The sequence below is a fragment of the Tachyglossus aculeatus genome, chromosome 18, assembly GCF_015852505.1.
Source record: "Tachyglossus aculeatus isolate mTacAcu1 chromosome 18, mTacAcu1.pri, whole genome shotgun sequence".
NCBI classification, from domain to species: domain Eukaryota; kingdom Metazoa; phylum Chordata; class Mammalia; order Monotremata; family Tachyglossidae; genus Tachyglossus; species Tachyglossus aculeatus.
The window spans coordinates 39006665-39034285 of record NC_052083.1 but is presented as its reverse complement, the minus strand read 5'-3'; the positions used below and the strand labels follow the sequence as shown (position 1 = coordinate 39034285).

General features: G+C 51.9%; 2 protein-coding genes across 2 annotated transcripts; one reads left to right on the top strand and one right to left on the bottom strand.

Moving 5' to 3' along the window:
- Positions 1-88: 88 nt before the first annotated feature.
- LRRC41 (leucine rich repeat containing 41) lies at positions 89-17004 on the bottom strand. The gene is made up of 11 exons (XM_038760145.1): positions 16979-17004; positions 13120-13343; positions 9073-9159; positions 8891-8961; positions 6681-7803; positions 6147-6419; positions 5896-6060; positions 4095-4193; positions 1441-1563; positions 1107-1182; positions 89-382 (listed from the first exon to the last, which is right to left on the bottom strand). Exons 1-11 carry the CDS (start codon positions 17002-17004, stop codon positions 148-150), a joined length of 2502 nt encoding a protein of 833 aa, XP_038616073.1. The 3' UTR covers positions 89-147.
- On the top strand, positions 16890-27621 carry LOC119940254 (cytochrome b-c1 complex subunit 6, mitochondrial). Its single transcript, XM_038760404.1, has 4 exons — positions 16890-17056; positions 21571-21603; positions 22971-23132; positions 27430-27621. Exons 1-4 carry the CDS (start codon positions 17003-17005, stop codon positions 27460-27462), a joined length of 282 nt encoding a protein of 93 aa, XP_038616332.1. The 5' UTR covers positions 16890-17002; the 3' UTR covers positions 27463-27621.

The window sequence follows — 27621 nt, the reverse complement described above, 5'->3', positions numbered from 1 at the left end:
GCCTCGGGACGGGGTCAGGACAGGCCCAAGGCCTACGTGGACTAGGTACCCGTGCCGACCCGTCCCGGAGAACACAGACAACCTCGCGCCTGAGAAACGTGGGCCACTTTTATGAGGCAGGACGAGCCCCGCGGCTCGGGGCGGCGCTCACATGGCCCTGATGTACTCGGTGAAGGCCTGGGTGGTGGTCCACGCGTCGCTGATGGCCACGCAGGTGGCCCGGAGCCGGCGCATGGCCTCCTGGGCCAGGGCCGGGTCCTGATCCAACCAGTTCTGGAAGAGGCAGAGGTAGCTTAAGATGGGCTGGCCTCCCCGCCGTGTGCTGCTGGCCTCCAGCCTCTTGGCAAATCTCAGGAGCGCACCTGGCTTGATGCAGTTAGAGCTGGAGAGGAGAGGGTCAGTCACTTGAGGGCCAGGGGAGACTGCGTGCTGTAAATTCGGGGGGCGCGGGGGGGAACACGCTCGTGTCCGGGGTTCGGCCTCCCGTCTGGGCCTCAACCCCGGCAGCCTTGGTGAGAGATTGCAGGGGAGGTGATTCCTGCTGAACCGGACCCCTGCCCCCACCCCCAGAATTTCTGGGGTCAGGGAGCCAGATCTGCCCCTACCACAGGTGCTCAAGACGGAGTCACGGGGACGTCTGGGAAGGCCAGGACCCTTTTCCCTTTGACCAGTCTATCGTCCTCTAGACTGGGAGCTCGTTGCGGGCGGGGATCTTACTGTACTCTCCCACGTGCATAGTACCGTTAGCACTGAAATGCCATTGATTGTGTTCAGCACTTAGAACAGTGCTTTGGACATAGTAAGCGCTTAATATTATTATTATTATTATTATTATTGTTATTATCCAATGGCCCGTGTGAATCTGGAATTTCCGCCCCCTTGTGGCCTCGGAGTGCATCACTCCGGGAGGCATCATTCATTCATTCGTATTTCTCGAGCGCTTACTGTGTGCAGAACACTGTACTGAGCGCTTAACCCTTAAGGCATCACCCAAGGAGTCCTTGGATGCAGCTAGCTGGGGGAGAGAACAGGACATCCCCGCTCTCAGACCCCTCTCAGGCCGGGAGGCGGACCAGCGCCCAGCTGGCGGCCACGGAGGGAGGTACCTGATGTCCAGTTGGCCGATGTTCGAACGAGAGTCCTCGCTGAAGACGTCAGCCAGGGCGAGGAGGCCAGAGTTCCCTGGGGAAGAAGAAGGGGTCCACACCAGGTCAGCATGGAAAGGGGTGGGGGCCAGATCTGCCGCAGGTTCAAGGGGGCGGGAGTGGGGGAGAATGCCGCCATTCCCGGGAATTCAGGGAAGCCTGCTTGAGGCCCAGGCTGTGGGTGGGGAGGGGTACGGGGCCTACGTCCTGAGGGGCTACCACCTCCACGGTTGCCCCCGGGTTTGGGCCGGCTGCCCGCCGAGGGGGCTACCCCTCCCTCCGTTGCCCACCGTACCGAGCCGGTTTCCTGGCAACCGGAGCCCCTTGAGCGTGGAGTTGGCCTTCAGGACGGCCACGAGCTCTTGCAGAAACTGGCTCGCGTGCTTCTCCAGCAGTCGGCAGAAAGCAAACGTGACTTCTGCGGAGGAGGAGGAGGAGGGCATTAAGATGGCTGCTCTTCAGCCTCTCTGCTGGTCTGACCTCCTGCCTGCTCCCCCCATCTCTGGGCCTGTTTGGGGAAGGGAGCAGAGGGCTTCCCGGGCCTCTCCTGCCCCCTCCTCCCTGTACTTGCTGCGAGTGGAGAAGTCAAGTGAGCTGCCTGGGCACGCACGATAAAAACCAGTGGCAGAGCCAGGACCGGAACCCATTTCTCTTTCGAGGCCCATTCGCTTGGGAGTGGAAATTCGCCCTTGGGCCTCGTCCCTGGGCCGCACTCTGCCCCCACGCCCTGGGTTGGAGGCAAGATGGGTTGGCAAAGCTGTTTGTAAGCGGTGGCTCACGACAGCCTCCAGGCCTGTTGTAGTTATAATAATAATAATAATAATAATGGCATTTATTAAGCGCTTACTATGTGCAGAGCACTGTTCTAAGCGCTGGGGAATTTACAGGGTGATCAGGTTGTCCCACGTGGGGCTCACAGTCTTCATCCCCATTTTACAGATGAGAATTTGTACTTCCCAAGCGCTTAGTACAGTGCTCTGCACACAGTAAGCGCTCAATAAATACGATTGATGATGATGATGATGAGGGAACCCCATGCCCTGGGTTGGAGGCGAGATGGGTTGGCAAAGCTGTTTGTAAGCAGTGGCTCACGACAGCCTCCGGGCCTGTTGTAGTTATAATAATAATAATGGCATTTATTAAGCGCTTACTATGTGCAGAGCACTGTTCTAAGCGCTGGGGAATTTACAGGGTGATCAGGTTGTCCCACGTGGGGCTCACAGTCTTCATCCCCATTTTACAGATGAGAATTTGTACTGCCCAAGCGCTTAGTACAGTGCTCTGCACACAGTAAGCGCTCAATAAATACGATGATGATGATGATGATGAGGGAACTGAGGCCCAGAGAAGTTAAGTGACTTGCCCAAAGTCACACAGCAGACAAGTGGTGGAGCCGGCATTTGAACCCATGACCTCTGACTCCAAAGCCCGGGCTCTTTCCACGGAGCCACGCTGCTTCTCTAATAGTTCTCCGATTTGGCTCAGTGGGCAGGGGAGGAGAGCGGGGGACCTGGGAGCGAGGAGGGATGGGGAAAACCAAACCTTCAGGAGCTCTCTTGTTCTTAGTTCAGTGCTCTGCCTGCAATAAGCATCCACCAAATACTACTGACTGAGCACATCAGTTGATTTTCACCCCACCCTCGGCACTTGAAAGAGAAGCAGCCTGGCCTAGTGGATTGGGCCCGGGCCCGGGAGTCGGAAGGACCTGGGTTCTTTTCATTCATTCATTCAGTCGTATTTATTGAGCGCTTACTGTGTGCAGAGCACTGTAATGAGCGCTTGGGAAGGACAAGCTGGCAACATATAGAGACGGTCCCCACCCAGCAACAGGCTCAAAGTCTAGAAGGGGGAGACAGACAACAAAACATATGGACAGGTGTCAAGTCATCAGGATAAATAGAAGTAAAGCTGGATGCACATCATTAACAAAATAAATAGAATAGTAAAAATGTGCAAGTAAAATGAAGTAATCTGTACAAACATATACAGATGCTGTGGGGAGGGGATGGAGGTAGGGCGGGGGCGATGGGGAGGAGGAGAGGAAAAAGCTCTCTTCCTCCCTTCAAGGCCCTGCTGAGAGCTCACCTCCTCCAGGAGGCCTTCCCAGACTGAGCCCCTTCCTTCCTCTCCCCCTCGCCCCCCTCTCCATCCCCCACATCTTACCTCCTTCCCTTCCCCACAGCACCTGTATGTATGTATATATGGTTGTACATATTTATTACTCTATTTATTTATTTATTTATTTTACTTGTACATTTCTATCCTATTTATTTTATTTTGTTGGTATGTTTGGTTCTGTTCTCTGTCTCCTCCTTTTAGACTGTGAGCCCACTGTTGGGTAGGGACTGTCTCTATGTGTTGCCAATTTGTACTTCCCAAGCGCTTAGTACAGTGCTCTGCACATAGTAAGCGCTCAATAAATACGATTGATTGATTGATTGATTGAAAAAGGGGGCTCAGTCTAGGGTCCCATGCGTTCAGTACAGTGTCCTGCAGGAAGAGGTGTTCAGTAACTACCACTGATCAATAAATACTATTGATTGACTATAGGTGGACCCGACAGCGCCCGCCCAGCCCCCTGCTTGGCTCCCTCCCTCCCTCCTCCCCTCCTAGCCCTGGGCTGGCAGAGGGAGGGAAGGGCGGGCTAGCCGTGGCCGGCTAATATATACCTGTATATATGTATGTATGTTTGTACATATTTTTTACTTTATTTATTTATTTATTTATTTTATTTGTACATATCTATTCTATTTATTTTATTTTGTTGGTATGTTTGGTTTTGTTCTCTGTCTCCCCCTTTTAGACTGTGAGCCCACTGTTGGGTAGGGACTGTCTCTATATGTTGCCAATTTGTACTTCCCAAGCGCTTAGTACAGTGCTCTGCACATAGTAAGCGCCCAATAAATACGATTGATGATGATGATGGTCAGGGAACAGGAGGGAACGCACCTTGCAGGGCCGGATTCTGCAGCAGGAAAAGCACCTCTTTCTGGCAGTCAGACAGGTTCATGTCGTGAAGGCTCAGTGACTTCAGCCTCGGGTTCCACTCTGCAAGGACAGGGAGTCAGTCGATCGTATGTACTGAGCGCTCACTGCGCGCCAGGCACCGTACTAATAATAATAATAATAATAATAATAATGACATTTGTTAAGCGCCTACTATGTGCAAAGCACCGTACTAAGGGGTTGGGAGAGTACACGATAAACGTTAGGCTGGTGGGGCCGCGAACCCAGATACCTGGGGCCAACTGGGGGGCTGGGATCTCTTCCCCTGACTCCTCAACTCCTCCTTCCCTCTGGCACAATAATAAGGATGGTATTTGCCCAATTAGCTGCGGAACTTTGGGCAAGTCATTTAACTTCTCTGTACCTCAGTTCCCTCATCTGTAAAATGGGGATTAAGGCTGTGAGCCCCCCGTGGGACAACCTGATCACCTTGTAACCTCCTTAGCTCTTAGAACTTTTTAAGACTGTGAGCCCCGCGTGGGACAACTTGATCACCTTGTAACTTCCCCAGCGCATAGAACAGTGCTTTGCATATAGTAAGTGCTTAATAAATGCCATTAAAAAAAACACACACAAAACAGTGCTTTGCACATAAGTGCTTAGTAAATGCCATTTAAAAAAGAACAAAAAAAACAATGCTTTGCACATAGTAAGCGCTTAATAAATGCCATTTAAAAAAAAAACCCAGTGCTTTGCACATAGTAAGCGCTTAATAAATGCTATCATTATTATTATTATTATTATTATTATTATTATTATTATTATTTGTTAAGCGCTTACTCTGGGCCGGGCACTGTACAACACACTGGGGTCATTCATTCATTCAACAGTATTTATTGAGCGCTTACTGTGTGCAGAGCACTGTACTAAGCGCTTGGGAAGTACAAGTCGGCAACATATCGAGATGGTCCCTACCCAACAATGGGCTCACAGTCTAGAAAGGGGAGACAGACAACAAAACAAAACGTGGACGGGTGTCAAGTCAATCAATCAATCGTATTTACTGAGCGCTTACTGTGTGCAGAGCACTGTACTAAGCGCTTGGGAAGTCCAAGTTGGCAACAAATAGAGACAGTCCCTACCCAACAGTGGGCTCACAGTCTAAAAGGGGGAGACAGAGAACAAAACCAAACATACTAACAAAATAAAATAAATCAGAACTGATAGAATTAAAGCTAAATGCACACTGTTAACAAAATAGAGTAGTAAATATGTACAAGTAAAATAAATAGCGTAATAAATCTACAAATGTATATACAGGTGCTTTGGGGAGGGGAAGGAGGTAGGGTGGGGGGATGGGGAGGAGGAGAGGAAAAAGGGGGCTCAGTCTGGGAAGGCCTCTTGGAGGAGGTGAGCTCTCAGTAGGGCTTTGAAGGGAGGAAGAGAGCTAGCTTGGCGGATGTGTGGAGGGAGGGCATTCCAGGCCAGGGGGTCGACACAAGCTACCGTTGCTCCTACGACCCTGGGAGCCGGAGCATTCCCGAGGTGAGACGGGGACAAGGACCAGAGTGATACCCCCCAGAACCCCCTGCCGTAAGCTCGTTGCGGGCCGGGAATCCTGTCGTACTGAGCTCTCCCAAGCACTCAGTACGGCGCTCTGCACATAGTAAGCGCTCGATAGCACCGACGGACCGAGCCCGCCATCCCCCCCCCACCCGGTGCCTCGGTCCGACGGGAACCACCGTTCTCGGCGGCCGTCGGCTTCTGCCCCGGCCCCCGTCCGTCCCCAGCGGGGCCGCCGCACCTCGGAGGGTCTGCAGGGTGAGCCGGAACTCCTGGGCGGACTGGAATACGGCGCTGTCGAGCGAGAGCTGCTCCAGGGAGCGGGAGACTCTGAACACGGAGCGTAAGAGCGGGCCCTGCGGCCTCCCCCGCGGAAACCCCACTTCCAGCTGCTGCAGGGAGTTCTCTGCGGTGGACGGGAGGAGGGAGACCAACTCAGCCGGCTGGCCCACCAAAACCACGCACCTTCCTGCCCCGGGCCCCCTCCTCTACCTGGGGTCTCCACCTCCCGGGCCGGGGCGCCGGGGTCGTCGCCGCCGTCGTCCTCCTCCTCCTCTCCCCCGTGGCCGTCCCACTGGCTGGGGTGGTCGACGCGCACGGAGAGGGTGCGGAGCCGCGGGAGGACCCGCAGGATGCAGCCCACCAGCTCCAGGACCGGAAGGGGCGAGAACAGGTCGCTCAGGTGGAAGGTGTGGAGCCGACAGTCGGCCTGGCGTGACAGGGCCCGGAGCCCGTCCAGGAGGTGGAAGATGTTAGAGCCCAGGCCTGGAGTGGTGGGGGCGAGGCAGAGAAGCACCGTGGGCATCCCCGCCGGCCCGGGCCCCCTCCCGCTCCGGTCCGACCAACCCCAACTTTCCAACCAGGGCCGGTGGCTTTCCGAAGCCCGCCCCCACCCCCCGCGTCACCACGCTCACCGCTTTGCCCAGGTGTGGGGCGGGCGGCCAGCCCGTTCCCCCGCGGGGCGAAAGCCCGGGGGATGAGCTAAAGAGGCCAGAGAGGCTGGCGGGCAGGGAGGCAGCCGCTCACCATTGTAGGAGAGGGTCAGAGTCTCCAGGGTCACCCAGGAGCCCAGAAGGTGGCACAGCGTCAGGGAGGACTCGGTGGACAGAGGGACCGTGAACAGCTCCAGGGTGGACACGCTGCGGAAACAGCACGGGGACCCCAGGCCGGGCCCCGCCGGCCAGCTCTCCTTGCCCCTTGCAGGGGCAAGCAAGACACAGTCCTCCTCCTCCTCCTCCTCCTCCTCGTCTTCCTTTTCTTTCCTCCCCTCCTCCTCCTTGCCAACGATGAAGACAAAGTCGTACAGGTCGTTGGACTCCGGGTCCACCTGCGGGCTGGGGCACCTGTGCCCGGAGCCCGGCTTGAAGCGCTTGCACGGCTCGGACGGGAGGGCCGAGACGGGCAGGGACCTCTTGCAGGAGGGTGGTGGGGTGGGGGGCGGCGGGGGGCTCCTCCGGGTGGCACAGGCTGGACCCCTCAGAGCATCTCTCCCCGCCGGCAGCGGGGGTTCCCCTCGGCTCTCTGACTGCCCCGGGAAAACGCGGGCACCGGACGCCTGCGAGCCCGGGGAGACGCCGATGGAAGAGGCTCCCGAGGTACCCGGGAAGACGCCGCTGGACAGGCCCGTGGTCCTCCCGCCCTCGCCGGAATCCCGGCGGGCGCCGAGGGGCACGGCTGCCGCGGTCGGGCCGGGGCCCGCCTCGCAGAGGCTGCAGGGGGAATCCGGGGAGCCCCGCTCCGGCTGCCAGAAGCCTGCGCTCATGGTCAGGATGAGGAGGAAGAGGGCCGTCTCGGGCACGGGCCAGGAGTACATGGCCACCCGGCTGACGGCGCCGTGGTGGATCAGCCGGTGGAGGAGGCGGCGGAGGCAGCGCTGGGCCGCCAGGTCGGAGAAGAGCAGGTGACGGAACTTGAGGGTGCGCAGGGAGCCGGCCAAGTTGTCCAGCACCCCGCGGTTGGGCGGGGCCACCAGCTCGGCCGCGCCCTGCAGCATGTTGCACACCGTCAGCTGGCTGACGTAGCGGGAGCCCAGCAGCAGCGGGGAGAAGCGCCCGTCGAGGAGGCGCCCGTCCGAGGCCAGGTCGAGGGTCCCCCGCAGGACGTGGGCGAAGAAGGCTTCCAGGAACTTGGTTCGCCAACAGGCCACGCTCTGAAACGGAAGGGCCGAGGCGGGGACGCGGCCCGGAGGGCCCCATGGAGGAGGTGGACGGGGAGCCGCCGCTCAACGTAAGGACGGGGGGGGGGGGACGCGCTCTGCCCTGTGACACCTCGCACAAGTCACTTCACTTCCCCCTGCCTCACTTCCCTCGTCTGGGCAGCGGGGATGAACAGGGACCGTCTATGTTTCCAACTTGTACTTCCCAAGCGCTTAGTACAGTGCCCCGCACACAGTGGGGGCTCAATAAATGCAACTGAATGAGTGACTCATCGTCATCATCAATCGTATTTGTTGAGCGCTTACTGTGTGCACTGTACTAAGCGCTTGGGAAGTACAAACTGGCAACATGTAGAGACGGTCCCTACCCAACAGTGGGCTCACAGTCTAAAAGGGGGAGACGGAGAACAAAACCAAACATACTAGCAAAATAAAATAAATAGAATAGATAGGTACAAGTAAAATAGAGTAATAAATATGTACAAACATATATACAGGTGCTGTGGGGAAGGGAAGGAGGTAAGATGGGGGGATGGAGAGGGGGACGAGGGGGAGAGGAAGGAAGGGGCTCAGTCTGGGAAGGCCTCCTGGAGGAGGTGAGCTCTCAGCAAGGCCTTGACTCCCCACAGCACCTATGTATCTACCTGTAATTTATTGTTTTACCTATTTGTATTAATGTCTGTCTCCCCCTCTAGACCGTGAGCTTGTTGTTGGGTAGGGACCGTCTCTATATGCTTCCAACTAGTACTTCCCAAGCGCTTAGTACAGTCCTCTGCTCACAGGAGGCGCTCAATAAATGCGATTGAATGAATGACTCCCCACAGCACCTATGCATCTATCTGTAATTTATTGTTTTACCTATTTGTATTAATGTCTGTCTCCCCCTCTAGACCGTGAGCTCGTTGTTGGGTAGGGACCGTCTCTACATGCTTCCAACTAGTACTTCCCAAGCGCTTAGTACAGTGCCCTGCACACAGTGGGCGCTCAATCAATGCGATTGAATGAATGAATGACGCGTGCCGGATTGGGAGGTAACGGGCCCGGCGTCCCGACACCAAGGCCACCCACCCGCCTCGCTCACCTCGGCGCCGGTGGGCCGAGTCTTCATCACGTCGTCCCAAAGGCGGTGCCAGATGGGCTGGGTGGAGAGGCCTGGGGGGGAGGAACATCGCTCAGCCCCGACCGGACCCTCGGAGGCCGAGACTGACCACCCAGATTGGGGTGCGGGTGGGCGACTAGTAGGGGACGGGGGCCTCCACTCACCTTTCTTCGCTGCAGCCTCCTCGATCCTCTCCAGGTAATAGATGTTGAGCAGCGGCAAGATGCCTTGCAAAATCGGACCGGGGAGAACTGGAGGGACGAGACGGAGCCGCGGGTCAGTGCTGGGAATCAATCGTATTTATTGAGTGCTTACTGTGTGCACAGCACCGTGCTAAGCGCTGGGAAAGGCCACGGGGCCCACGCAGGGGGAAGGGAGGTGCGGACACCTCTGCTCCGGGGAAGGCGGGAGAGTCGAGGCTGGGGTGCAGCCAGGAGGAGAGCTTGGGAGCCCCCAGTAATGATGATAATAATAATAATAACAATAATAATAATAATAATGAAGGTATTTGTTAAGTGCTTACTATGTGCAAAGCACTGTTTTAAGCGCCGAGGAGGTTACAACTTGATCAGGTTGTCCCACGGGGGGCTCACAGTTTTAATCCCCATCTTTACAGGTGAGGTAACTGAGGCACAGAGAAGTGAGAGGAGAGCTTGGGAACCCCCAGTAATGATAATAATAATAATAATAATAATAATAATAATAATAATGATGATGATGATGGTATTTGTTAAGGGCTTACTATGTGCAAAGCACTGTTCTAAGCGCCTGGGAGGTTACAAGGTGATCAGGTTGTCCCACGGGGGGCTCACGGTTTTAATCCCCATTTTTACAGGTGAAGTAACTGAGGCACAGAGAAGTGAGAGGAGAGCTTGGGAGCCCCCAGTAATAATAATAATAATGATGATGATGGTATTTGTTAAGCGCTTACTATGTGCAAAGCAGTGTTCTAAGCGCTGGGGAGGTTACAAGGTGATCAGGTTGTCCCACGGGGGGCTCACAGTTTTAATCCCCATTTTTACAGGTGAGGTAACTGAGGCACAGGGAAGTGAGAGGAGAGCTTGGGAGCCCCCAGTAATAATAATAATAATAATAATAATAATAATGGTATTTGTTAAAAGCTTACTATGTGCAAAGCACTGTTCTAAGCGCTGGGGAGGTTACAAGGTGATCAGGTTGTCCCACAGAGGGCTCACAGTTTTAATCCCCACCTTTACAGGTGAGGTAACTGAGGCACAGAGAAGTGAGAGGAGAGCTTGGGAGCCCCCAGGAATAATAATAATGATGATGGTATTTGTTAAAAGCTTACTATATGCAAAGCACTGTTCTAAGCGCCGGCGAGGTTACAAGGTGATCAGGTTGTCCCATGGGGGGCTCACGGTTTTAATCCCCATCTTTACAGGTGAGGTAACTGAGGCACAGGGCAGTGAGAGGAGAGTTTGGGAGCCCTCAGTAATAATAATAATAATAATAATAATGATGGTATTTATTAAAAGCTTACTATGTGCAAAGCACTGTTCTAAGCGCCGGGGAGGTTACAAGGTGATCAGGTTGTCCTACGGGGGGCTCACGGTCTAAATCCCCATTTTACAGATGAGGGAACTGAAGCACAGAGAAGTGAGAGGAGAGCTTAGGAGCCCCCAGTAATAATAATAATAGTAATGATGGTATTTATTAAGCGCTTACTATGTGCAAAGCACTGTTCTAAGCGCCGGGGAGGTTACAAGGTGATCAGGTTGTCCTACGGGGGGCTCACAGTTTTAATCCCCATTTTTACAGGTGAGGTAACTAAGGCACAGAGAAGTGAAGTGAGTTGCCCAAAGTCACACAGCTGACAAGTGGCAGAGCCGGGATTTGAACGCATGACCTCTGACTCCAAAGCCCAGGCTCTCTGCATTTACGGCAATATCATGATAAACTACTGTTTCCCCTCTCTGTAGTCTTCCCCTGTAGATTACGGGTGGAAAACGCATCAACTCTGGTTGTTTTATACTTTCCCAAGGTAGAGAATTATTATTATTCTCTGAGCCTCAGCTCCCTCATCTGTAAAATGAGGATGAAGACTGTGAGCCCCACGTTGGACAACTTGATGACCTTGTAATAATAATAATAATAATAATAATAATAATAATAATGACATTTATTAAGTGCTTACTATGTGCAAAGCACTGTTCTAAGCGCTGGAGAGGTTACAAGGTGATCAGGTTGTTCATTCATTCATTCAATCGTATTTATTGAGCGCTTACTGTGTGCAAAGCACTGTACAAAGCGCTTGGGAAGTACAAGTTGGCAACATATAGAGACGGTCCTGTCCCACGGGGGGGGGCTCACAGTCTTAATCCCCATTTTCCAGATGAGAGAACTGAGGCCCCGAGAAGTGAAGTGACTTGTCCAGAGTCACACAGCTGACAAGTGGCTCACAGTCTTAATCCCCATTTTCCAGATGAGGGAACTGAGGCCCTGAGAAGTGAAGTGACCTCCCCAGAGTCACTCAGCTGACAAGTGGCTCACAGTCTTAATCCCCATTTTCCAGATGAGGGAAATGAGGCCCCGAGAAGTGAAGTGACTTGCCCAAAGTCACTCATCTGACAAGCTGTGGGGCTCAGTGGAAAGAGCCAGGGCTTTGGAGTCAGGGGTCATGGGTTCGAATCCCGGCTCTGCCAACTGTCAGCTGTGTGACTTCGGGCAAGTCACTTAACTTCTCTGTGCCTCAGTTCCCCCATCTGGAAAATGGGGATTAAGACTGTGAGCCCCAAGTGGGACAACCTGATCTCCTTGTAATCTCCTCAGCGCTTAGAACAGTGCTTTGCACATAGTAAGTGCTTAATAAATGCCATTATTATTATTATTATTAAGTGGCTCACAGTCTTAATCCCCATTTTCCAGATGAGGAAACTGAGGCCCCGAGAAGTGAAGTGACTTGCCCAAAGTCACTCAGCTGACAAGTGGCTCACAGTCTTAATCCCCATTTTCCAGATGAGGGAACTGAGGCCCAGGGAAGTGAAGTGACTTGCCCAGAGTCACACAGCTGACAAGTGGCTCACAGTCTTAATCCCCATTTTCCAGATGAGGGAACTGAGGCCCAGGGAAGTGAAGTGACTTGTCCAAAGTCACACAGCTGACAAGTGGCTCACAGTCTTAATCCCCATTTTCCAGATGAGGGAACTGAGGCCCCGAGAAGTAAAGTGACTTGCCCAGAGTCACACAGCTAAGTGGCTCACAGTCTTAATCCCCATTTTCCAGATGAGGGAACTGAGGCCCAGTGAAGTGCCTTGCCCAAAGTCACACAGCTGACAAGTGGCTCACAGTTTTAATCCCCATTTTCCAGATGAGGGAACTGAGGCCCAGGGAAGTGAAGTGACTTGCCCAGAGTCACACAGCTGACAAGTGGCTCACAGTCCTAATCCCCATTTTCCAGATGAGGGAACTGAGGCCCAGGGAAGTGACAAGCGGCTCACAGTCTTAATCCCCATTTTCCAGATGAGGGAACGGAGGCCCAGGGAAGGGAAGTGACTTGCCCAGAGTCACACAGCTGACAAGTGGCTCACAGTCCTAATCCCCATTTTCCAGATGAGGGAACTGAGGCCCAGGGAAGTGAAGTGACTTGCCCAGAGTCACACAGCTGACAAGTGGCTCACAGTCTTAATCCCCATTTTCCAGATGAGGGAACTGAGGCCCCGAGAAGTGAAGTGACTTGCCCAGAGTCACACAGCTGCCAAGTGGCTCACAGTCTTAATCCCCATTTTCCAGATGAGGGAACTGGGGCCCAAGAAAGTGACAAGTGGCTCACAGTCTTAATCCCCATTTTCCAGATGAGGGAACTGTGGCCCAGGGAAGTGAAGTGACTTGCCCAAAATCACTCAGCTGACAAGTGGCTCACGATCTTAAACCCCATTTTCCAGATGAGGGAACTGAGGCCCACGGAAGTGACAAGCGGCTCACAGTCTTAATCCCCATTTTCCAGATGAGGGAACGGAGGCCCAGGGAAGGGAAGTGACTTGCCTAGAGTCCCACAGCTGCCAAGTGGCAGCGCGGGACTTGAACCCATGACCTCTGACTCCAAAGCCCGGGCTCTTGCCACTGAGCCACAATGCTTCTTGTATTTTCCCCCCCAGCGTTTAGATAAGAGCTTAACAAATGACATCGTTGTTCTTCTTCTTCTTTCCTGCCCACGAGGAGCTTCTTCCAGTGGCTTGGCCCTGGAAACTTACCCCACACCTCGCTCTCCAGGGCGGCCATGTGGGCAGTGACGGCCCGGCTGCACAGCAAGGACAGCGAGGGGGGCCCACCACCGCCGCCACCGCCGGCCGCCATCGTCCCCTCAGCCTCAATCGCCTCACGGCCCCGCCTGAGGCCCGGCCCACCGGCCGCCATCTTAGGCCAGGCCTCAGGCGCCGCCATCTTGGGAAGGTCGGCCGTTTCGACGGATCCATTTCTGAACCGGGGGGAGTGTGCGGGAGTCCCGCCTCTCGTCCTCAAATAACCATCGTAATAACGATAATTAATAATAATAGCCGTCGTTCAGTCGTTCAATCGTACTTATTGAGCGATTATTGGGTTCAGAGCACTGTGTTTGTGAAGCGCTTACTATGCGCCAAGCACTGTACTAAGGTCTGAGGTAGATCATCATCATCAATCGTATTTATTGAGCGCTGTGTGCAGAGCACTGTACTAAGCGCTTGGATAGATACGATAGATAGATAGGTAGATACGAGGGAAGCAGGTTGTCGGGTAGGGACCATCAATATATGTTGCCAACTTGGACTTCCCAAGCGCCTAGTACAGTGCTCTGCGTCGTTCATTCGTTCAATCGTACTTGTTGAGCGCTTATTGTGTTCAGAGCACTGTGTTTGTGAGGCGCCTACTATGCGCTAAGCACTGTTCTAAGGTCTGAGGTAGACACAAGGGAAGAAGGTTGTTGGGTAGGGACCATCTCTATATGTTGCCAACTTGGGCTTCCCAAGCGCCTAGTACAGTGCTCTGCGTCGTTCATTCGTTCAATCGTACTTATTGAGCGCTTAATGGGTTCAGAGCACTGTGTTTGTGAAGCGCCCACTATGCGCCAAGCACTGTTCTAAGGTCTGAGGTAGATACAGGGAAGCGGGTTGTCGGGTAGGGACCATCTCTATATGTTGCCAACTTGGACTTCCGAAGCACCTAGTACAGTGCTCTGCGTCGTTCATTCGTTCAAACGTACTTATTGAGCGCTTATTGGGTTCAGAGCACTGTGTTTGTGAAGCGCTTACTATGCGCCAAGCACTGTTCTAAGGCCTGAGGTAGATATGAGGGAAGCAGGTTGTCGGGTAGGGACTATCTCTATAGGTTGCCAACTTGGACTTCCCAAGCACCTAGTACAGTGCTCTGCGTCGTTCATTCGTTCAATCGTACTTACTGAGCGCTTATTGCATTCAGAGCACTGTGTTTGTGAGGCGCCTACTATGCGCCAAGCACTGTTCTAAGGTCTGAGGTAGATACGAGGGAAGCAGTTTGTTGGATAGGGACCATCTCTATATGTTGCCAACTTGGACTTCCCAAGCACCTAGTACAGTGCTCTGCGTCGTTCATTTGTTCACTCGTACTTATTGAGCGCTTAATGGGTTCAGAGCACTGTGTTTGTGAAGCGCCTACTATGCGCCAAGCACTGTTCTAAGGTCTGAGGTTGATACGAGGGAAGCAGGTTGTCGGGTAGGGACCATCTCTATATGTTGCCAACTTGGACTTCCCAAGCGCCTCGTACAGTGCTCTGCACACAGTAAGCGCTCAGTAAATACGATTGAATGAATGAATGAACCTGGGCCAGCTGGGTGACTTGGGGCAAGTCACTTAACTTCTCTGGGCCTCAGTTACCTCAACTGAAAACTTTTGTTTCGTTTTGTTGTCTGTCTCCCCTTCTAGACTGTGAGCCCGTTGTTGGGAGAGGACCGTCTCTATCTGTTGCCGATTTGTGCTTCACAAGTGCTTAGTACAGTGCTCTGCACACAGTAAGCGCTCAATAAATACAATTGAATGAATGAATGTTTCATTTTTATGTTTTTATTAAGGCGTCATGGGTTCGAATCCTGCCTCTGCCAATTGTCAGCTGTGTGACTTTGGGCAACTCACTTCTCTGTGCCTCAGTTCCCTTATCCATAAAATGGGGATTAAGACTGTGAGCCCCCGATGGGACAACCTGATCTCCTTGTAACCTCCCCAGCGCTTAGAACAGTGCTTTGCACCTAGTAAGCACTTAATCATCATCATCAATCATATTTATTGAGCGCTTACTAGGTGCAGAGCACTGTACTAAGCGCTTGGGAAGTACAAATTGGCAACATATAATAAATGCACTTAATAAATGCCATTATTATTATTATTAACAAATAGTATTATTATTATTAAGCAGCGTGGCTCAGTGGAAAGAGCACGGGCTCTGGAGTCAGGGGTCGTGGGTTTGAATCCTAGCTCTGCCAATTGTCAGCTGTGTGACTTTGGGCAAGTCACTTCTCTGTGCCTCAGTTCCCTCATCTGTAAAATGGGGATGAAGACTGTGAGCCCCTGGTGGGACAACCTGATCTCCTTGTAACCTCCCCAGCGCTTAGAACAGTGCTTTGCACCTAGTAAGCGCTTAATAAATACCATCATTATTATTATTATTAACAGATACCATTATTATTATTATTATTATTATTATTATTATTATTATTAAGCAGCGTGGCTCAGTGGAAAGAGCTTTGGAGTCAGGGGTCATGGGTTCCAATTCCAGCTCTGCCAATTGTCAGCTGTGTGACTTTGGGCAAGTCGCTTCTCTGTGCCTCAGTTCCCTCATCTGTCAAATGGGGATGAAGACTGTGAGCCCCCGGTGGGACAACCTGATCTCCTTGTAACCTCCCCAGCGCTTAGAACAGTGCTTTGCACCTAGTAAGCGCTTAATAAATACCATCATCATTATTATTATTATTATTAAGCAGCGTGGCTCAGTGGAAAGAGCACGGGCTCTGGAGTCAGGGGTCATTGGTTCCAATCCCGCCTCTGCCAATTGTCAGCTGTGTGACTTTGGGCAAGTCACTTCTCTGTGCCTCAGTTCCCTCATCTGTAAAATGGGGATGAAGACTGTGAGTCCCCCGGTGGGACAACCTGATCTCCTTGTAACCTCCCCAGCGCTTAGAACAGTGCTTTGCACCTAGTAAGCGCTTAATAAATACCATCATTATTATTATTATTATTAACAGATACCATTATTATTATTATTATTAAGCAGCGTGGCTCAGTGGAAAGAGCTTTGGAGTCAGGGGTCATGGGGTCCAATTCCAGCTCTGCCAATTGTCAGCTGTGTGACTTTGGGCAAGTCGCTTCTCTGTGCCTCAGTTCCCTCATCTGTCAAATGGGGATGAAGACTGTGAGCCCCCGGTGGGACAACCTGATCTCCTTGTAACCTCCCCAGCGCTTAGAACAGTGCTTTGCACCTAGTAAGCGCTTAATAAATACCATCATCATTATTATTATTATTATTAAGCAGCGTGGCTCAGTGGAAAGAGCACGGGCTCTGGAGTCAGGGGTCATGGGTTCCAATCCCGACTCTGCCCATTGTCAGCTGTGTGACTTTGGGCAAGTCGCTTCTCTGTGCCTCAGTTCCCTCATCTGTCAAATGGGGATGAAGACTGTGAGGCCCCCGCAGTGGGACAACCTGATCTCCCTGTAACCTCCCCAGCGCTTAGAACAGTGCTTTGCACCAGTGCTCTTCGGGGCTCACAAGTTGGGTAGGGCCCGTCTCTAGATGTGGCCAACTTCCCGAGCGCTTAGTCCAGTGCTCTGCGCACAGTAAGCGCTCAGTAAATACGACTGAATGAATGAATAAATGCCATTATGACGCTCAGTAAATACGACTGAATGAATGAATAAATGCCATTATGATGATGATGATTTCTGGCACCTCCCACCCCTCTGTGGCAGAGTTGGACTACTCCTCCAGTGGGTTGGGCCACAGTGGCCAGGAAGGCCTTCCAGGAGCCCACTTCCGGTAGCCAGGGGGCAACCGGATATCCGGTGGGTGACCCTGGCAAGTCCTTTTTCTGGCCTTGTCGCCCTGGCCACCGTCGCTGTCCCCTGGAAGGTGGCATGGGGCTGGAGGACGAGCGGAGGATGCTGAAAGGGGCCGGGGACCCCAAGGAGGTGAGCCTTGCCACCCCTGACCCCTTCATTCATTCATTCAGTCCTATTTATTGAGCGCTTACTGTGTGCAGAGCACTGTACTAAGCGCCTGGGAAGCCCAAGCTGGCAACGTAATAGAGACGGGCCCTCCCCAACATGGGGCTCGCAGTCTAGAAGGGGGAGACAGAGAACAAAACCAAACATACTAACAAAATAAATAGAATAGATATGTACAAGTAAAATACATAAATAGAGTAATAAATATGTACAGACATATATACATATATACAGGTGCTGTGGGGAAGGGAAGGAGGTAAGGTGAGGGGGATGGAGAGGGGGATGAGGGGGAGAGAGATAAAAAAAAAGATTCCTAAAATTAGTATCAGGTTATAATTGGCAGCATTGAGGATGAAGGGAATAGGAAGTAATTCACGAGGGGTATCATCTAAATCTAATGAATTAAGGGGGGCCCAGACTGAGCTCCCTTTTTCCTCTCCTTCCCCTCCCCACAGCACCTGTATATATGTTTTTACAGATTTAGTACTCTTATTTATTTTACTTGTACATATTTACCCTTTGATTTATTGTGTTAATGATGTGCGTCCAGCTTTAATTCTGTTTGCCCTGACGACTTGACACCCGTCCACATGTTTTGTTGTCTGTCTCCCCCGTCTAGACTGTGAGCCCGTTGTTGGGTAGGGACTGTCTCTATAGGTTGCCAACTTGGACTTCGCAAGCGCTTAGTACAGTGCTCTGCACACAGTAAGCGCTCAATAAATACGATTGAATGAATGAGTAATAATAATGATGATGTTGGTATTTGTTAAGCGCTTACTATGTGCCAAGCACTGTTCTGAGCACTGGGGTAGATACAGGGTAATCAGGTTGTCCCACGTGGGGCTCACAGTTTTAACCCCCATGTTACAGATGAGATAATAATAATGGTATTTGTTAAGGGCTTACTATGTGCCAAGCACTGTTCTAAGCGCTGGGGTAGATACAGTAATAATAATAATAATGTTGGCATTTGTTAAGCGCTTACTATGTGCAAAGCACTGTTCTAAGCGCCGGGGGGGATACAGAGTGATCAGGTTGTCCCATGTGGGGTTCACAGTCTTAATCCCCATTTTACAGATGAGGTAACTGAGGCTCAGAGAAGTTAAGTGACTTGCCCAAGGTCACACAGCAGACATGTGGCGGAGCCGGGATTCGAACCCATGACCTCTGATTCCAAAGCCCGGGCTCTTTCCACTGAGCCACGCTGCTTCTCATAATGGCATTTATTAAGCGCTTACTATGTGCAAAGCACTGTTCTAAGCGCTGGAGAGGTTACAAGATGATCAGGTTGTCCCACGGTGGGGGGGCTCACAGTCTTCATCCCCATTTTACAGATGAGGTAACTGAGGCCCAGAGAAGTTAAGTGGCTTGCCCAAAGTCACACAGCTTATTGGCGGACACGGGATTTGAACCCATGACCTCTGACTCCAAAGCCCGGGCTCTTTCCCACTGAGCCACGCTGATACAAGGTAATCAGGTTGTCCCACGAGGGGCTCATAGTCTTCATCCCCATTTTACAGATGCGGTCGCAGAGGCCCAGAGAAGTTGTGACTTGCCCAAGGTCACACAGCTGACGGAGCGGGGATTAGAACCCACGACCCCTGACTCCCAAGTCCGGGCTCTTTCCACTGAGCCATGCTGTTTTCCCTCTCCCTCACCCCGCCCTTGTCTGCTGTGTGACCTTGGGCAAGTCACTTAGCTTCCCTGGGCCTCAGTTGCCTCATCTGGAAAATGGGGATTGAAGACCGGGAGCCCCACCTGGGGCAACCCGATTACTTTGTATCCACCCCAGCGCTTAGAACAGGGCTCGGTACATACTAAGCGGCTTAACAAATACCATAATTATTATTATTGTGTCTGCCTTGGCGCTAAGTACAGTGTCGGGCACGTAGTAAGCAGCTTAACAAATCCCATTTAGGCAAAAACAGTTGCATCCCGACGCTAGGCCTCAGGGGCTCTCCCCTGATCGGACTGTCTCTGTGTGTTGCCAACTTGTGCTTCGCAGGCGCTTGGTGCAATCAATCAATCAATCAATCAATCGTATTTATTGAGCGCTTACTATGTGCAGAGCACTGTACTAAGCGCTTGGGAAGTACAAATTGGCATCACATAGAGACAGTCCCTACCCAACAGTGGGCTCACAGTCTAAAAGGGGGAGACAGAGAACAGAACCAAACATACCAACAAAATAAAATAAGTAGGATAGAAATGTACTTATTTTGTTTTGTGCAGTGCTCTGCACACGGTAGGCGCTCAATAAATACGATTGACTGATTGATTGATTGATTGACAGAGCCGACAGACACGATCCCGGCTTTCAAGGAGCTGGCAGTCTGCAGTGCGCAGAGCCCTGTCCTGAACGCTTGGGAGAGTCTGAAAGTAGACTGGGAGCCCCTTTGGGACAACCTGATCACGGTGTAACCTCCCCAGCGCTAAGAACAGTGCTTTGCACATAGTAAGCGCTTAATAAATGCTATCATTATTATTACTATTTATTAAGTGGCGGACGTGGGCCCGACAGTGTCCGTCCCCCACGGGGCTCACGGCCTAAGGAGGAGGCACAAGAGGTACGGTCCTTTCCCAGGCGCTCGGTCCAGGTGGTTTGCCCTTACACTCGGTTTGGTTCCCTTTTTCCACCCCTCCCAAGGCGCTTAGTCCACAGCCACAATTTTATTTTATTTATTTATATCAGTGTCCGTCTCCCCCTCTGAACTGCCCGTGGAAGGGGCAGGGAATGTGTCTATCGAGTGGGAAGCGGGTCCCTCCCTTCAAGGAGCTGGCAGGGTACCTTAAGTAGAGCATTGTGCTAAGCACTTGGGAGAGACCGGTAGTAGACACAGTCCCTACCCTCAAGAAGCTGACAGTCTGTCGTGTGCGGGGCACTGCGCTGAGCGCTCGAGAGCCCCTTCCTTCCTCTCTCAATCAATCAATCAATCAATCGTATTTATTGAGCGCTTACTATGTGCAGAGCACTGTACTAAGCGCTTGGGAAGTACAAATTGGCAACACATAGAGACAGTCCCTACCCAACAGTGGGCTCACAGTCTAAAAGACTAAAGACTCTAAAGACTCTCCCTCATCCCCCCTCCATCCCGCCATCTTACCTCCTTCCCTTCCCCACAGCTCCTGTATATATGGATATATGTTTGTAGATATTTATTACTCTATTTATTTTACTTGTACATATCTATTCTATTTATTTTATTTTGTTAGTATGTTTGGTTTTGTTCTCTGTCTCCCCCTTTTAGACTGTGAGCCCACTGTTGGGTAGGGACTGTCTCTATATGTTGCCAATTTGTACTTCCCAAGCGCTTAGTACAGTGCTCTGCACATAGTAAGCGCTCAATAAATACGATTGATGATGATGATCCTCAGGTCAGTCAGGTGTTCGCCCCTGTGACCGAGGCCTTTTTCCCGCCCTCTGTCCCTCATCTCGCCCAAGGACAATAAAAATGACCCCGTGAAGAGCGGCCCCGCTGAGGTTGGAGCCCTGAATTCTGGAGGAGAGGGTGTGATGGCCTCCCCTCCCACTGAGGGCCAATAATAACACAACTGTGGTATTCGTTAGGCACTTACTCTGTGCCAGGCACTGTACTAAGCGCTTGTCAGATTGGACACGATCCTACACGGGGCTCCCGGTCTCAATCCCTGGTTTACAGATGAGGTAACTGAGGCACAGATAAGTGACTTGCCCAAGATCACGCAGCAGGCAGGCAGCGGAGCCGGAATTGGAACCCGTGACTTTCGACTCGCAAGCACGTGTTCTGTCCACAACGCCGTGCCGCTTCTCTGGAAGACCGCGCGCGGGAATTTAGTCAGGGTTGGGAGGGGAGCCGCTCAGGTGGCCCTTCCCAATCCAGGATGGGATCGTCCGGTGGGCGTTGGATTTGTAGCGTGCGGGATCCGGAAGCGTCAGGGAGGCGTTGGCACGGGAAGTCGACATGGAGGACCGGGCACCTCTCCAGGAGCTTGGCCGCCGTACCGTCTTCTGAAGCAGCGTGGCTCAGCGGAAGGAGCCCGGCCTTGGGAGTCAGAGGTCATGGGTTCTAATCCCGGCTCCGCCACTTGTCAGCTGTGCGACTTTGGACAAGTCACGTCACTTCTCTGAGCCTCAGTTACCTCATCTGTAAAATGGGGGTTAAAGCTGGGAGCCCCACGTGGGACAACCCGATTACCTTGTATCCCCAGTGCTCGGCATGTAGTAAGCGCTTAACAGATACCATTTTTATTATTATTATCTTCTGGCTGCTGGAGTAGGGGCTCCATCAGGAGTATTTACTGAGCGCCTGGTGGGTGCCGAGCATTGTACTGAGCGCTTGGGAGGGGCCAGTAGAGAGCTTCTAGTCTTCTTCCCGCTCCCCACTGGCCGTCACGTGTTCGGAGATGGGAGAAAACCTTTTCAAAGTCTGCTGGGGCCTACGCGAAATGCAGGCATTGTTGGTGGAGTGACGTCACCTTTTTTTAAATTTCTTTGGCAGGAGGAAGAGGAGGAGGAGGAGGAGGAGATGGTGGTAAGAGTCCATTTTTGCCGCGACGAAGTCGTGATCGATCCGCACTCGAGTCACTCAGCCACATGGGTCCCCCCCAGGAGGGCGGGCGGGAAGATGGGGGAGCTTGGGCCGCAGAGCAGTTGGGGTTGTCTGGAAGGAGAGGGTGGACAAGGAGCATTCCAGAGAATTCCAGTGTTCGGACCCGAAAGGACTGATCCCAGAGGCTCAGGGAGCAGCCAACCTCAACCAGGCCCGGACTGTGGTCCCCTGGTTGCCCCCCACCCTCAAAGTGGGGGTGCCTGGGCCCCGGAGGGGCCCCAAGACCCCCCGGAGAGCTGCCGCTGGGGTTCGGTGAGACCCAGGATAATAATAATAATAATGATAGCATTTATTAAGCGCTTACTATGTGCAAAGCACTGTTCTAAGCGCTGGGGGAATACAAGGTGATGGGGTTGTCCCACGGGGGGCTCACAGGATGACGGCCCACTCATTCATTCATTCAGTTCATCCATTCAGTCGTATTTATTGAGCGCTTACTGTGTGCAGAGCACTGGACTAAGCGCTTGGGAAGTCCAAGTTGGCAACGTGTAGAGACGGTCCCTACCCAGCGGCGGGTTCACAGTCTAGAAGGGGGAGACGGACAACAAAACATATTAACAAAATAAAATAAACAGAATAAATGTGCACGAGTAAAATAGAGTAGTAAATATGTACAAAAGACTGTGAGCCCACTGTTGGGTAGGGACTGTCTCTATATGTTGCCAATTTGTACTTCCCAAGCGCTTAGTACAGTGCTCTGCACATAGCGCTCAATAAATACGATTGATGATATACATATATATATAGGTGCTGTGGGGAGGGAAAGGAGGTAAGGCAGGGGGGATGGGGAGGGGGAGGAGGGGAAGAGGAAGGAGGGGGCTCAGTCTGGGAAGGCCTCCTGGAGGAGGTGAGCTCTCAGTAGGGCTTTGAAGAGGAGGAAGAGAGCTGTAGTGGCCGAGGACCGGCGTTCCCGGGTGGCATCATCGAGGGTGCAGGTGGACATGGGGCGGGCTGGGAAAAGTCTCTCCACTTCTGGGACGTTCATTCAATCGTGCTCATTGAGCGCTCACTGTGTGCAAAGCGTCATCATCATCAATCGTATTTATTGAGCGCTTACTGTGTGCAGAGCACCGGACTAAGCGCTTGGGGAGTACAAATCGGCAACACATAGAGACAGTCCCTACCCAACAGTGGGCTCACAGTCTAAAAGCACTGTACTAAGCACCTGGGAGAGGACAGGCCAACACTCCCTGCCCACAGCGAGCCTACGGTTTAAAGGGGGTGGCACTGCAGGGACGGGAGGAGCCGTGGTCCCGCGCCCGCCCAACGGGTCCCGGCTTTGCGCCCAGGACCCTCTGACGACCGTGCGGGAGCACTGCGAGCAGCTGGAGAAATGCGTGAAGGCCCGGGAGCGCCTGGAGCTGTGTGACGCCCGCGTGGCATCCCGCTCACACACGGAGGAGGACTGCACCGAGGAGCTCTTCGACTTCCTGCACGCCCGGGACCACTGCGTGAGTCTGGCCGGGCCCTATCCGTCCACCCACTGTCGTATTTATCATCATCATCATCATCATCAATCGTATTTATTGAGCGCTTACTATGTGCAGAGCACTGTACTAAGCACTTGGGAAGTCCAAGTTGGCAACATCTAGAGACAGTCCCTACCCAACAGTGGGCTCACAGTCTAAAAGGGGGAGACAGAGAACAAAACCAAACATACTAACAAAATAAAATAAATAGAATAGATATGTACAAGTAAAATAGAGTAAAAAATATGTACAAACATATATACATATATACAGGTGCTGTGGGGAAGGGAAGGAGGTAAGATGGGGGGGATGGAGAGGGGGACGAGGGGGAGAGGAAGGAAGGGGCTCAGTCTGGGAAGGCCTCCTGGAGGAGGTGAGCTCTCAGCAGGGCCTTGAAGGGAGGAAGAGAGCTAGCTTGGCGGATGGGCAGAGGGATTGGGGGCATTCCATCATCATCATCATCAATCGTATTTATTGAGCGCTTACTATGTGCAGAGCACTGTACTAAGCGCTTGGGAAGTACAAATTGGCAACATATAGAGACAGTCCCTACCCAACAGTGGGCTCACAGTCTAAAAGGGGGAGACAGAGAACAAAACCAAACATACTAACAAAATAAAATAAATAGAATAGATATGTACAAGTAAAATAAATAGAGTAATAAATATGTACAAACATATATACACATATACAGGTGCTGTGGGGAAGGGAAGGAGGTAAGATGGCGGGATGGAGAGGGGGACGAGGGAGAGTCTTTAGAGTCTTTAGTCTTTTAGACTGTGAGCCCACTGTTGGGTAGGGACTGTCTCTATGTGTTGCCAATTCCAGGCCCGGGGGAGGACGTGGGCCGGGGGTCGATGGCGGGACAGGCGAGAGCGAGGTACGGTGAAGAGATCAGCAGTGGAGGAGCGGAGGGTGCGGGCTGGGCTGGAGAAGAACAGAAGGGAGGTGAGGTAGGAGGGAGCGAGGGGGTGGACAGCCTTGAAGCCCAGGGTGAGGAGTTTCTGCCTGATGCGCAGATTGATTGGTAGCCATTGGAGGTTTTTGAGGAGGGGAGTAATATGTCCAGAGCGTTTCTGGACAAAGATAATCCGGGCAGCAGCATGAAGTATGGATTGAAGTGGAGAGAGACACGAGGATGGGAGATCAGAGAGAAGGCTGATGCAGTAGTCCAGACGGGATAGGATGAGAGCTTGAACGAGCAGGGTAGCGGTTGGGATGGAGAGGAAAGGGCGGAGCTTGGCAATGTTGCGGAGCTGAGACTGGCAGGTTTTGGTGACGGCTTGGATGTGAGGGGTGAACGAGAGAGCGGGGTCGAGGATGACACCAAGGTTGCGGGCCTGTGAGACGGGAAGGATGGTAGTGCCGTCAACAGAGATGGGAAAGTCAGGGAGAGGGCAGGGTTTGGGAGGGAAGACAAGGAGTTCAGTCTTCGACTGTACTGTGTGCAGAGCATTGTACTAAGCGCTTGGGAAGTCCAAGTTGGCAACAGATAGAGACGGTCCCTACCCAACAGCGGGATCACAGACTAGACGGGGGAGACAGACAACAAAACAGAACAGAATCAAATAAATAGAATAGTCAATATGTATAAGTAAAATAAATAGAGTAGTAAATCTGTACTAACAGAGTTCTGCTTAAGTCAGCAAGGAGGAGGGAGGGGCTCCAACTTTATCTTTGCTTTCCTCCTCTCCCCTTCCTCACCCATCCCCAGCTAGTAGGGCCCTCCCGCTGACCAGGAAAAAGGCTTTAATACTAAACTGGAAACGTGACTGATGTTACCTGCCGTGGCCGACCAGGAAAAAGGCTTTAATACTAAACTGGAAACGTGACTGATGTTACCCGCCATGGCCTTGCAGCTCTAATGCAAACCCATGGGATAGGTAATGTGAGAAGAGTCTGGGAAGCTTTTTCTGTCATGTACTGCTGATGTCCCTGCCCAACAGAGCTCAAGACATGTAGTAATAATAATAATAGTAAGGGGACTTCTAAAGCTTTCCATGTGTCAAGCACTGTTCTAAGCACTGGGGAAAATACAAGGTAATCAGGTCAGACACCATCTCTGTCCCGACAGTGTACATAAGGGGGAGAACATGTGTGGAATCCCCATTTTACAGATGAGGTCACCGAGGGATGGAAGTGAAGTGACTTGCCCAAGGTCACACATCAGACAAGTGGCAGAGCCAGGATTAGAACCCGTGTCCCCTGGCTCCCAAGCCCAGGAGCTCTCCACTTCAGTGCACTGCTTGGCATAAAATAGACACATCATCATCATCATTATTATTATTGTTCATTCGTTTGGCATTTATTTTTACTCATCACTTGTTTGGGGATTATTTTAGAGCTTACAGTCTAAGGGGGGAGACCCCTTAATACAAATAAATTATAGATAGGGACGTAAGACTAGAGGGTCCACGTCCCTCTCTTCGGCTAATTCCAGGGTGTCGTTGAAGACGGGAACGACACAGCTCCGTCGGAACCGGGGTGGGCAGCGCGTCTCCCATCCCAGGTCACGTCGGGGAGGAGGCAGGGCTGTTTGGCTTCTGGCCCCCGGGAATCATCGGGCGAACCTTGGTTCCCAGAGCTTCTCCCAGATTCATTCATTCATTGTCGTATTTATTGAGCACTTACTGTGTGCAGAGCACCGTACTAAGTGCTTGGGAAGTACCAGATGATGACTCTTCCCCCCCCCAGCTTCAAAGCCTTATTAATAATAATAATAATGATGGCATTTATTAAGCGCTTACTATGTGCAAAGCACTGTTCTAAGCGCTGGGGAAATTACAGGGTGATCAGGTTGTCCCACGGGGGGCTCACAGTCTTAATCCCCCATTTTACAGATGAGGGAACTGAGGCCCAGAGAAGTGAAGTGACTCGCCCAAAGTCACACAGCTGACAGTTGGCGGAGCCGGGATTTGAACCCATGACCTCTGACTCCAAAGGCTGTGCTCTTTCCACTGAGCCACGCTGCTTCGGAGGCACATCTCCAAGAGGCCTCCCCTAAGCCGTCATTTCTTCTTCTCCCACTCCCTTCTGCGTCGCCCTGACTCGCTCCCTTCATTCATCCCGCTCTCATTCATTCATTCAATCGTATTTATTGAGCGCTTACTGTGTGCAGAGCACTGTACTCAGCCCCGCAGCACCTAGGTTCGTATCTGTCATTTATTTCTATTAATGTCCGTCTCCCCCTCTAGACTGTAAGCTTGTTGTGGGCAGGGAATGTGTCCGTTTGTTGTTGTATTGTACTCTCCCAGACGCTTAGTACAGTGCTTTTCATGGATAAGTGAGCCCGCTGTTGGGTAGGGACCGCCTCTAGATGTTGCCGACTTGGACTTCCCAAGCGCTTGGTACAGTGCTGTGCACACTGTAAGCGCTCAATAAATACGACTGATATTGATTGATTGAGCTCTTGCTATGTGCAAAGCACTGGGGAGGATACCTGTATATATGTATATATGTTTGTACATATTTATTACTCTATTTTACTTGTACGTATTTATTCTATTTATTTTATTTTGTCAATATGTTTTGTTTTGTTGTCTGTCTCCCCCTTCTAGACTGTGCGCCCGCTGTTGGGTAGGGACTGTCTCTATATGTTGCCAACTTGGACTTCAGAAGCGCTTAGTACAGTGCTCTGCACACAATAAGCGCTCAAAATATGTATGTATGTATATGTTCCTTCCTCTTCCCCTCATCCCCCCTCCATCCCCCCCACCTTACCTCCTTCCCTTCCCCACAGCACCTGTATATATGTATATATGTTTGTGCATATTACTCTATTTATTTTACTTGTACATATCTATTCTATTTATTTTATTTTGTTAGTATGTTTGGTTTTGTTCTCCGTCTCCCCCTTTTAGACTGTGAGCCCACTGTTGGGTAGGGACTGTCTCTATACGTTGCCAACTTGGACTTCCCAAGCGCTTAGTCCAGTGCTCTGCACACAGCAAGCGCTCAGTAAATACGATTGATGATGATGATGTCTGTACATATTTACTTGTACATATTTATTCTATTATTTTGTTAATAGGTTTTATTTCGTTCTCCGTCTCCCCCTTCTAGACTGTGAGCCCGCTGTTGGGTAGGGACCGTCTCTATACGTTGCCAACTTGGACTTCCCAAGGGCTTAGTGCAGTGCTCTGCACACAGTAAGCACTCAATAAATCCGACTGAATGAATGAATAAGTGCTCAATAATGCAGTCGATAATGAAGATTAGGATTAGGGGGCATCCGTCGCCGAAAGGTTTTACTGATCTGTGGTTTCTGCCCTCTCTGCAGGTGGCACACAAACTCTTCAGCAGCGTGAAATAGAGGGGGTCCAGGACCCCCGGCCCCCTCCCCACGACCCCACGTCGTCTGCGGGCCCCGCACCCATTCGCTTACGACACGTTAAGACCTCGGGGCCGGCCGATCCGTGACTTGTGTTCCAGCAACAGATCCCCCTCAATAAAGCTCAGCCGCCTATGGAAA

What these genes read in the sequence shown, in the direction of transcription:
- LOC119940254 (XM_038760404.1), top strand. Translation starts at nt 17,003, where the DNA reads ATGGGGCTGGAGGACGAGCGGAGGATGCTGAAAGGGGCCGGGGACCCC. An exon ending in AGGAGGAGGAGGAGATGGTG is followed by an intron (nt 21,604 to 22,970) that starts GTAAGAGTCCAT and finishes CTTTGCGCCCAG; the next exon opens with GACCCTCTGACGACCGTGCG. An exon ending in TGCACGCCCGGGACCACTGC is followed by an intron (nt 23,133 to 27,429) that starts GTGAGTCTGGCC and finishes CCCTCTCTGCAG; the next exon opens with GTGGCACACAAACTCTTCAG.
- LRRC41 (XM_038760145.1), bottom strand. Translation starts at nt 17,004, where the DNA reads ATGCCACCTTCCAGGGGACAGCGACG. An exon ending in CCTGGAGAGCGAGGTGTGGG is followed by an intron (nt 9,160 to 13,119) that starts GTAAGTTTCCAG and finishes TCGTCCCTCCAG; the next exon opens with TTCTCCCCGGTCCGATTTTG. An exon ending in GGAGGCTGCAGCGAAGAAAG is followed by an intron (nt 8,962 to 9,072) that starts GTGAGTGGAGGC and finishes CCTCCCCCCCAG; the next exon opens with GCCTCTCCACCCAGCCCATC.